The sequence below is a fragment of the Gasterosteus aculeatus genome, chromosome 6 (assembly GCF_964276395.1).
Source record: "Gasterosteus aculeatus chromosome 6, fGasAcu3.hap1.1, whole genome shotgun sequence".
NCBI classification, from domain to species: Eukaryota; Metazoa; Chordata; class Actinopteri; order Perciformes; family Gasterosteidae; genus Gasterosteus; species Gasterosteus aculeatus.
Genome location: NC_135693.1, coordinates 9,842,404 through 9,854,582, shown reverse-complemented (window position 1 = coordinate 9,854,582; position 12,179 = coordinate 9,842,404). Strand labels below are relative to the sequence as shown.

The 12,179-nt window shown below is 39.4% G+C and overlaps 1 protein-coding gene across 1 annotated transcript in view; it reads right to left on the bottom strand.

Moving 5' to 3' along the window:
• The window catches only part of lmbrd1 (LMBR1 domain containing 1), a 43,659-nt gene that overhangs the window by 6,578 nt on the left and 24,902 nt on the right, over positions 1–12,179 (bottom strand). Inside the window, exons 8-14 of the mRNA XM_040177707.2 lie at positions 11,273–11,398; positions 9,613–9,765; positions 7,114–7,178; positions 6,890–6,992; positions 4,991–5,095; positions 4,741–4,890; positions 3,892–3,973 (exon numbers count right to left, since the gene is read on the bottom strand). Coding sequence (XP_040033641.1) covers positions 3,892–3,973; positions 4,741–4,890; positions 4,991–5,095; positions 6,890–6,992; positions 7,114–7,178; positions 9,613–9,765; positions 11,273–11,398 — 784 coding nt within the window. The remainder of the gene's footprint in view (positions 1–3,891; positions 3,974–4,740; positions 4,891–4,990; positions 5,096–6,889; positions 6,993–7,113; positions 7,179–9,612; positions 9,766–11,272; positions 11,399–12,179) is intronic.

Sequence of the window (12,179 nt, the reverse complement as noted above, 5' to 3'; positions counted from 1 at the left end):
GCAACCTTGTCGAATGCTGAGAACTCATTAATAAAACTGCTCATCAAGGGAACTTTAAAATAAATTGACTGCATATAATAAAACCATACTTGGATTTAATGTTGGATGGGGTCAAGCTTTTGTCAATGAGTGTAGACATAAAATTAAACAGACAATGATGAACTTTTCCCCCGTTAAAGTAAACAGCTTCTTAAATGAGGAGGAAAGCAGCACACAAACAGGGCGCGGGTTCCGGGAAACATCTTCAACAGCAACGATACTCAGATTGCTCTTTTCTTTAAAATATCCTGCACTTGATAAATCACATACCAAGAACAACTTTAGGGTTCAGCTTTCCGTAGGGCCGCAGCAGCTAATTCCCGAAGATTCATTTCCGTTTGAGTACATACTCCAAATGAGTAATGACGTGGCAATGACCTTAGAGTAGATAATGGAGAGCTTGGCACCGAGCACCTGCTCATCAGGATGTTGGTGTCATTACGTTCCGGAGACAAACCTGCCAATCGGTCAGCGGTGTGACATGTGGCCGCTGTCGCCTTTAGCGGTCGTTGAATCCGGGGGCCACACTCGGGGTCATTACAAAGGGATGCCCTTCCAGGGCCCTTTTCTACCTCAGTCTATTTCTATTCTTATCCACAGCGAGGAGCTGCGGATTCTCAGAATACGAGAATCTCAAAAATATATACGTATCTCCCGGGAGACGTGGTATATTTTCAGAGCACAGAGAGTGAGCTGCCTGACTTAATGATGCGGATTTGTTTGTGTTTGTGTTTAATGATTGCTTTTAGAATGCTACCATTACTTAAATATCAATATATACATTATGCAACAAATGTCTCTCCACAATATAAATCTCCTGTTAGAGATGGTGAATATAGGTTTAGCAGGGTAGTTTATACAGTTCAAATTACCCAATGTAGAATTTTACTGTATACTATAATAACACAATTTACCAAATAGAACTGGACAATGTGAATGCCATAACAAAAAACAAAAATTCCTTTACCATTATCAGTATTTGGCTTTAGTTATTGATCACAACACTTCAGATCTCATTTGTTCATGCTGACAGTCTAAAGTCATCAAACAGCACAGATGATTAAGTTCTATTTGGATGAGGAGGTCAGCTGACTGACGACAACCGTGAGAGCCAAACTAAGGGTTGAGGTTCTCTCTCCTTTGGCAAAAGCTGCTTTCTGTGAAAAAACAAAAGAGCGAGCTCTGGTTCACTCCACTAATCAAATTGTTCACCCGTTTCTCCAGCATACGAGCTGACGAGCTTCTGATTGTGCTCCCTCTGAGTCACATGTGTTGTCTCTGCTTGACACTTCCTCCTGCGCGTGGTAGGTGGTACCACGGCTGTTACGAAAGCAGGAGCCATTTCCAAGACGGCCAAAACAGGATCCCTAAGCTGCTCAAAAGAACGACCAGAAATATTATCGGAGATTTTCCCACAGAGTCTGGCACCACGGCTCCTTAAGCATAACGGTGTGGATAAACAGATCCCCAACCCTTTGACTCGTGCACTCAATAATTAACACTGGTGGGGCAAAAGGAGAGTTCTGGTTGCTACACATTTTGTTCTATATCAATTACTAAAGCTATCCTTAACTTCTCAACTATTCAGATACAATACAGCTTTCAGGCGGCAATGAGCCACACGAAAAAATGGTGCAGAATCGTGGCTGAATCTACTTGGATCGATTGTGATTGATGTGGGACAGGAAACAAATTATTTGTTGTTTGGGAAACAAGGAAACTAACAGCCAAAGAAAAATGCCAATTAATTTCCACATATTCCACAGTCATGTAAACAGGAACATTACCGGGGATTGTATATAATTGCTGTACGTCTGCAGTTTTGGCATTATCATTATAAAACATTCAACGCTTAGGTAAATGTAATTAAAAGGCACCCAAATAATGTGTATTTTTACTTCTATCCAAATATAAAGTAAAAAGGTTACTTGTTGTTGTAATTGCAAAGGTGACTGGATCATTGTCTTTGCATATAAAGGTGATTTTTCCTTATACAATAAAAGGGTAACATGGGGGTGCTGATAAAGAAACATTAATTCATGGGGAAAAAAGCAACCCTGACTGCCTTTTGTACCAGGTGCTACTGTTTCAACATAGATAGCCTCTTGTACAAAAGCTGCCAATAAATGTCAATAGTGTATTATTATCATCATTATTTAAGAGGTAGGCTTATTTAAAACATTAAATATAATAGTCCATTAGCCCTTGCTGAGGCGGAAACAGGAATATCGTCACCAAGCAACTAAACCCACTGCTGATAATGACGTCTGAACGCTCTGCCTTGGGATTACAAGATTTAAATGAGCAAGGTCCCATTCCAATCTCTACATCTGTCAACCACGAAAAAACATTTCAGTTCTTTCTTTCAGCAGAAAATCTCACAAAAAGGGACCATGTATTTATGTAGATACACACTGATGAATTGACAAAACTACAACCCCATATGGCCTTTTTCTGTCTCATCAAAACTTTAAAAAGTACCCTCGGTGGAGCCGAGTGTGTCTGCAACGATCGCCGCTGCAACGTTTGTCTGAATGACTACAAACCACAATTTGGACGCATCTAGATTACAATGGTATCAGACATGTCTTTAACTCACACAACAGACCCACCACCTATTTCAATCTATGCAGCCGTCTGCACTGGCTGCGTGAAGAACTACTGCCGCTCACTGCGCAAAGCTCCGCGTTGACTTCCTCTGCACAGTTAGTCCCGCTGTGTGTTCAGCTCCGTTAGCTGTTTGCTGGGCTGAATACGCCACAACGCGGCCTCACCCAGGCATGCAAATCAAGAGATGAACAATTCATATTATGGAGTTGAAAAAAGTCATTGCCAATCAGTCCGCAGTTTGACTTGTCCCTGTTTTGCCGGTTGTTAGATGCAGCGTCACGCTAAGAGTAATTACAAAAGTGATGCCCTTCAAGTAAAAACACATGAAGTCATGCGTAAGAAAATATTTTGCAATGGCCCATAGCTGGTATTCCCTTAATATGATTAAACAAAAAACAATGCCATGAATTCAGACCAGCACTGTCATGAGATAAATTTATGCGAAGATTGATATAACATTTGGGAAATATCAAACATGCCAAACACTAATTGACCGGAAGAATGTACCATTCCCATTTAACTGTTCATGTGAACTTCACTGCAATTATTAATGACATATTTGACATTTAAATTCGTCAACACCCATTAGCTACTAATTGCATTGCAATTCTGCAGCTTATGGAGAAGCACTCACGGCCCCACTCCTTGATTTATTTGAATGGACAAAACATGACAGTATACCAGAGAGTGTTCATGATGTTGTTGGTTTCCTTTAAGCCTTTTTAGGAATGTTTTAACCTGATCTGGACTGCATACATTAAGGGATTTTAACACGTAATACTACATAAAATTACAAATTAAAATATATTAAATAAATATATTAGAGAAAAACTGACTATAACAAAACGTGACAATTCCAACCGATCTAGTCCGCCACCAAGACGACACCTTCTTGAGAGTCTGGCAATGAATGAGTAAAGCTCACTGGTATGACGTGGATTCATACATTATGTTTTCAAGGCTGATTTCCTCTAATAATAGTTGGCATGGACACAGAAAGAGCACATATGCTGCATTAGTAAAGTCGGTCATTGGTATTATTCCCTCCAATAAATAATGCATGGTAATAAAGACTACTGAACAGTGTTCTACACAAAATAGGTGGGTTGTACACGGTCTTTCCTTTCTTCTAGTCTGGACTTGACATGTGAGGAGTAAATCTTTGATGATATGTTGTAAGTTCTTCCAACATCTCACTGCTGAGCGAGTGCTACCTTACTGTGCTAGCAGAGACAGACTTACCCTCAGGCGCATCAGCATCACAGGTCCTTGTTGTGCCAAAAGTAGCATTCCCAGATGTAGCACCAGCTGAGGGCATCTTACTCTGATCAAAATACACAAGGATTAACAAAAATAAATAACACATTGCAAACTAATTTGTACAATACAAGAAGGTTTGGCTTTATAATAAGGACCTTTAAATCACAACCTCTGGATATCCGTACTACTAGAACAGCCGCAGCCTTTCACTCAAAAATGATAAAACGAATCACATGGCTGGTTTGGTTTCCGAAGATGCCAGTTTTGTCATTGATAAATCAAATAAATATACATAACTCAGATCCTGACAGAGCTAAAAAGGCTTCTTAGTTTCTAGTAAACCCAAAAATGGTGGATTAGGAGCTTGTTTTACATCTATTCAAAAATCGAAGGACCCAGATAACATACAGGAAACACACTTAGACTATGCAGCACATATAGATGCTGCTGAATGGATTCAAGTCCTGTAAATGAGCAGACAGCCGCAGAGATGAATGAGCAGTGTTTACCCCATGAGTCATATTGCGCAGGTTCTTTACTCTCATTTAGAAGATGATGTTTCAGCAAAGACAACACTGTGTGGTTCATGTCAATTTTGTTGTTCAAAATATTTTTTGAGGCAAAGCATCGACATAATGGTGCAGGGAGAGAGAGAGAAGAGCTAAATCAAAGTACAGAAAGGGTATACAGTCAAAACAACAGACATACGCAGTAGAAGCCACATATAATACAGAGTGGTTTGAATCAAACACTGCCACAAATAGAGGACGGTCCTCAGGGCAAGTTCTCAGAGCAGACTAGAAATACAAGGAAATATTAATTGGTCCTCACCTGTACAAGGTATTTCTGGCTGCCATACATGACATATTGTGGGGCCAGGCTATAGATCATGTAGCTGGTGTGAAGGACAATCAAGAGAAGAATCATACAGAGGAAGAGAAGAGCCTGGGGGCGAGTTTTCTTGGGTCGGATTTTGTACAGCTGAAATACAAGAAAATGTCAACATTGATAGTATCAATGTTAATATTGCCATTATCTTTTTAAAAAAAAAAGGTAACATAGAATTAGTGTCTTGGCTTACCCGCATCCAGAAGAACCAGATGCCCATGTTGCGAATGCCAGCCATGGAGGTGACTACAAAGTACATGGTGATGACTGTGATCAGGATGTAATCCAGTGGAAAAACCTAGAACACCAAGGACAGAGTTCAGCTGCTTTCCTCTCAGGGAGGCTCCGAGCTCTTAATGAGCAACTACCACCAATACCACCTGGTCTATCACAATGAATCCAAAGAATTCACTGTGTAATGAGTTTAGATATTGTCAAAACTGTTGAGCACCGTACTTCCACCAAATCACCAAAATCAGGAATTCGCTTAGCCATAGTCCAGACATGAGAGCATATATATATATATATATATATATATATATATATATATATATATATATATATATATATATATATATATATATGTATACACACACACACACATCATTGATTATGCTTTTGCTACCTGTTCTTATTTAATTCCTTAAATATCAAGGTCATACATCCAAACACTGTCAGTAGACATTTAATCAATCCCACCATCTATGAAGCTACTTCTAAATTATCTGAGCGGTCAGTCATTTGTTTCTTTCTAAATCCTGCTGTTGAATACTAAGTTTCTCGACTGTCCAGAACTGCAGCAATGAAGGAGGGAAGCAATGGCTGTCATCTAATGTGTGTATCTCAATGGGTTTCTTTTGACAAATACTTCCAGGGGACTGTGAATCTTTTTAGGCAACCTCTCTAGACCTTTTATAGCAAATGGACTGGATTTGCGTTTTTATACGGCAAAGAACAGGCTATGATAAGCAAATAAATACATTTTAATTGATTAAGCAGTTTCAAATTCACTAAGGTTTTAACAGTGCAAAATGATGAGGCTGTTATATGTAGAAAAATATTAGCTAAAAAATGTCATTCAAATTGTGGTATTGTGTTACTTGTGAACAGCAGTGCATTACATTTGTGCATAATGCAGTTAGTGTACACGGCATACTCATTAATCCACTGCGCTATACTTAGACCCCCTTTAGAAAGCTATATAATGGATCCTGATTGGGTGCACATTGTCAAGTCTTTCTGAAGAGCGTTCAATGGTTTTAGATTTGTTTAAAAAGGTTTTATAAATCAGTGATTCCGTCATCACTATTACTATACATTACTAATTAGTCTCCAGAGAGCGTGGTAGTGTTGATTAAAGCATGCGATAATCATTAGCATTGACATGGAAAGTGGGCGAGGCTGATTTTTTAGACTGTATTGTGGGTTTCCTTTTGCTATTGATTTGTGGTAGTTTTCAGAAGTAACTTGATTTTTTTTTAATTTATTGAATGATCTTCATCTTGATCTTGCGTCATCACTCATTGACTTGTATATTGCTTTCAGAATCAGATCAATAGCTGGTTAGCAAATACACCCAGTTGCGCTACTCAATGCACAGTCTTGTTTCACAAATGCGTTGATTAATGTCGGTGTTCATTTTCCCAGCTCAGAATTTCTCCTCAACTATCCTTTATCCTTCTTATTAAATCTCTATTGTGCTCCAACAAATAGCTGCACTAACTCTGCCTGTCATATCTCCCAACCATTCTCCCTTGGAATGTTCCAAATGCACTTGGGTATGATTTATAAAGGGAATAACCTCCCTGTTTGTAAATGTATTTAGCGTTGTATGTTCTTTGGTAAAGTATAAGTGGTGCCTGTCTGATCACGTTTCAAAAATAAACTGCTGACATTTAAAGCGTTGTGGCCCATGAAGTGCACACAGCTGCTTTTGTCGAATTTCTTATTTCAAAGACCACCTGCTGTATATTGAAGCAGATTTTATTTAACTATGCTTAATTTAGGTCAATGATGATGGAATCAAGGAAATATGGCTTTAAGCACAATTTAATTGAGATGAATCATCTTCCCGTCATGAGGAGATACTCACAGGTTGTAAGGCTAACAAAAGTTCATTCAGAGGATTGGTTAGGTTGGTGCCAAAGATGATGAACCCGGAGCTGATGCCCGCAGAGTGGAGAGCTTTATCCAAACTGAAAAACACACAGAGACAAACTTGTTTATATATCTCCACCTTGAAAGATTTAAAAACACGCCTACACATATGCCATTGTTGTCTTTAAGAAATGGTGTCCAGCACACATTACGACTTACTTTGAAATGAACAAGGCGACGATCAAAAGCAGCGCAACCAGGATAAAGAAAACGCCCAGCAATATCTGGAAACAAAAAAACCATCTCATTACATCACCAAACAGTGTACCCCCCTCAGAAGGAGGGATCCACACGCAGAGTGAATGACTGAACCCCACAAATGGAAAGGTGTGTTTACAAAAGGTATCCACAGGGTCAGCAGTGATATATAACCTTTCTGTCTGGTCTTTTTTCCCCCAGAAGCGACCATATGGCTTGGCCAGCCAGAGTTTGGCACTGATGCCCGGGGTGACAGGGGGAAGCAATGGTGCAGCCGAGACGGAGGAGGGAGGTGCCAACCAGGGAGGCACAAGGTGGATGGAAGCCAAAAAGGCAATAAACCCTATAAACTGCTCGCCTTCAAAGCTACAATGAATAAAATCATATATTTTACCAGCCACAGTGATGAAAGGGCAGGCTTAACAAATGTGGTAAAATATATCGTGCTATTAAAATATATTATGATGCAGACATTTACAGCACAATATCAAAAACTCAAATCGGTCAATTATTGTAAAAAAGCATCAATTACAATTAAGAAAGTGATAATGAACACACTTTTTTGTCTATTAATGATATGGCCTTGATACAAACAAATCTACAAAATGGAGAAATTAAACCATACATTTACTGTGCTTATTTCCTAATCCCAAGTGACAAGAGAAGGTCTAACTTTGTTTTGCGGACACGGTCTGACTGTTAAAAGGTCAAATACAAAAGCCGAAAAAAAAGAAAAACAACCATGATTAATAATAAATCTTAAATGAAAAGATGATAAAGCGCATTTCCAGCATAAGACGGCTCTGATCAACTAATAGCTTTTTAACCAGTTTCAAACACTGACTACAGAATGTGGGGTCCGCACACTAAATCGGTCATTGTGGCAAATCACCGGAGACGATATGAAAAGGGCCGCATGCATTTGAGAGACAGTGGTGTACTTGCTCTGGGGGGGAATCACAACCATTTGGTTTAACATTCCACACCCGTGCTCAGGCATACAGTAAATAAATCTCCCAACTCGTTAAGAGATTAAATTTGAGTCTGGGGACGGTCATTAGCAGCGAACCCCCTCGGTTAAAGACGAACTGTTACAGACACTAGTTTAAAATGTTTGTGCGTGCCTGCCGTGCAGTACAATAGGGGAAACTAAATAGCAGGGGGAAAGCAGAATCTGAACAAGGTTAATGAGGTTTGATTCAGTCCTATCCTTGACACAGAGAATATTATAAAAAAAAATACTATGCGTTGCCACTACTATGCCGTTAATGAACGGAATGTAAGGCAGTGTCAAGCGAGCATGCCATTAGGTACATAAGAATGCAATGTACAATGTGTACCATGCACTAGGTTTGCATGTCCCATTACTCTGGTACATGTTGATTGTCTCAACTATTTCGTGAAAGAATAGGAAAAATGCAATTCGCTTCATGTCAGACCGAATACGAGGATGTTAACGATTACAACTGTTGTAGCCTAGCAACGTAGTGGTTTTAGATAAGGGTACAGTGAGTTAATTGCTGTGAATAAGCAGCCTGGAGGAATTGGATTTCTTTATTTTTTTATGGAACCGTGTGAATTGGTTGTGTTCGAGGACTCTCTTGGATGCATCTTTTCAATTATGTTGATGGGTTAGTATATGCTAATTACTACTATAGGGGACTAAGTGAAATGTCAGTTTATAACTGATAAATGTGATGTCTGCAGAGTAATTCAATTCTGTGAGGCTATTTTGGGCTACTGCTGGTTTTGTATGATAAAGTACGGGATTGGGGGTGCAGAATCAGTGCATCACATCTCGATACCCGTACTCACCACGTGCAACGGCAGTACGGCTTTTCATCTAGTACAAATTATGCTAGAACCCATCTTCTTTCCCAACACCCTTTTGAAACTTTGAAAACGGGAACAATGATATTGAAATAGCATAACAAGGTCCGATAATTGGTTGCCCAACCCACAAACATTTAAGTTAAACACAAGTTTGTGGTTGCTGCGGTGTATCCCTGGGGAACCATGACATCCTGCCTGAGAAATGTGAGACTCCCTGAGAAACTTCAGAGTAAATTAGGTGAAGAGACTACCCGTGGGAATTCTGCAAATACGCAGATGTGTAAAGTAGAACTGAAAGTAAATCTAGAGCAGTCTAGATTAGAACTTGAGCACTAAGAAAATGTTAAGGGGGAAGATATTGAAGCTGGATAAAAATAAACAAAGAATTGATACTTGCCTAAAACAAAGTTATTAAATCACACAACTTAGGAAAAGAAACAAATGATTTGCTGTGGTTAGACGCAACCTACATCAGCTCAAAGGTCAATTAAACCAAGCACCACACTAATGCTGGATTTGGAAAATGTCATCTAATGAATGGAGTATTTGCCGTAGCATCCAATACAGTTCATTTGGGACATGAATTTACTTTTATCAATGGGAAATAATTACATAATGCAGACTCACCTTGAGCGGTCTGAGAGCTCTGCCCACTTTAGTGCAGCAGTTCCTCTCCGCAATTTCTAAGTGTCTCCCCCTGCGTTGGAGGACCTGCAGTTTGCCCTCCAGCTCCTGCAGGTTGTGCCTGTCCCTTGAGGAGAGGGGACGTCCATCTTTACACTGACAAGACAAACCACAGTTTAAAGTCAAGGAATATGGGTATGCATGCATGTCCACTTACTAACTGCACAGTTGTAAGCAACAAAGTAAACAGCACACTTAACATTTGTAATTCATTAAACTACTCAGTTGTGGTCAAAATGTTCATTTTTAACAATAACTTTTATTGATATAGTTATTATGTGAACTTGTATAAAGCATTAAAAGATGATGGTCTAAAGATTTAGACAACCCTCCCAGTCATTAATTATCTATAACATTATTTGTGTACCCTCAGTCTCTGAATATAAAAGTGTTAATTATTAGGATATAGGACGACATGGGGTCAAACTCACGCCAAAACGGTAAGGACTTAGGCTCCACCTTGTTTACTACTAGCTGGATTTTTTCCATCGTAATTTACTACATATGTGATCTTCAACACATTTCTAGTGTTCACTAAATATATAGAGGAGGATTGACAAATACACCGGTACTTTAATAAAGACAATGTAAAATGTGAAAATAAAGTACCGGTGCATTTGTCATTCCTCCAGCACAAACAGGGAAACACTAATAAAGACAATGTAAATTGAAAATAGCGCTTCCCCGTTTGTGCTGCCTGCATTTGACGTGTACGATAAGGACAATGTTAACCATCCACAACTGCATGCAAAGACAGAAGGGCAGAAAGATAAAGCGGCACTGAGTATTCACTCATGATACACACGGGCAAATTCACAAAAGGATTGTGAAGTTATTGCGCCCACTTAACCCGCATAAATAACACAAAAAGAAAAATGTTGAAAGCACAAAAGAAAGTCAAAATGGCCACAAAACTGTGCGAACAAGGAAATAGCGTCTTAGTGCTAATATGGTGTGTTCACATATCTAAATGATTTTGTAAGTTAATATTTAATATTAATCAATGCAAATGAGCCGCTTGCAGAAACCGACCAATTCCAAATGATCATCTTTAATAGAAGCATGTAAGTTTTGGCATGTTCGTGAAGTTGCTGGTAGCTGAAGTGCATTAATAAGTGGTGCATGTCTTTTCTCCTCCCCTTGAAATCATGTCACATTCATGTAAACTCTGAAGGTCTCTGTTTGCAAACAGCAACAGTACTGACACTATATCCTAAATTTGGATTTCTGTCAGATTTTTAATTCCTGGCCATAACTTTTTAGGAGTGCCTTATTGATCAGGACCAGTAGCACTCAGTTGGAAAATGTAATTTTATTTTTTCAGTGCAAGAAGGAAAGAGGAGCTGATAAACTTTGTGGCCGTTTGCACTTTATGCCATTAGTGCAGTATCTTGAATGAAGCAGACCCTGACAGGACGAGTATTTGCAGGTGATGGCAAATTCATAACGCTAATCAGCCCACGCAATCCATTCTCTGTGATTAGTATTATTATAATTGTTGTTAATTAATCTGGAGAGGACCTATTTTTTCACCTCTGGGTTCAATCAATTATTACGTGACATGTAAAATATCTGCATTATGTTGTCACTTGGCGAAACAAACCTTGGATTTCAGCTTTTCTATCTGGTGCTCGACATCGTCGATGTCCTCGGTGTTCTCCAGGCGTTCATACACAACGCTCCGTGTCCCTTTTATCAGATTCAAAGGCAGCACAGACATACCGTATGCCTGCAAGACAAGTGAAAAACTTCCATTATAATCACACAGTATTGTAAGAGTAGAATGGCACATATGGCATGTGCTTCCGCCCACACACACACACGATGGCAAATGTCGAATTGGGAAACCGTCAAATGTCTGAGAAAACACAGAGTGTCATATGGTTTCTGGCCTCCCGGGTAATGTCATTTTTGGTGGCAAAAAAAAAAAAAGAAGATTAAAATGGTGGAATCTATAATTGTACTGAGGTTTATTGGTGAGTTTGCTGCAACCATTTTGTGCGGATATCACCATCTCGTATCAATGTGAAGCAATTTGCAGCTTAACAGTGCCCCCATGTGATAGCACCTCTATCCAGGACGTGGTACAATTTTATAGGTAGAACTTTGAAGAGAAAAATCTGGGCTAGAAAAGGGGACTTGCAGGGGTCATAAATATTGAATGACAAGAACTAAACATTATTTTCTTTTCTATTAGAGGTGCATACAATGTATACATAATGAACAATGGTAGCAAGACACACAGGAAGACACACTTTCTCATTCAATGAGAAAGTATGTCTAATAGGGGTGTAACGATTCATCCACTGAATCGATTAATCGATTTATATTCCTGCGATCCAACTGAATCGATCTGTGCTCCGCAAATCGGCATCTACTAAGGCGCCGTGGGATTAAACAACGCCGACAGTCAGGCACCTCTAGCAGCGTTACCACTGCGGCAGCAGCAGGTAACTCCAGCTCTGCAGACACCTCAGGCCTCGCGAGCACGAAACTCAACATCAAAGTAA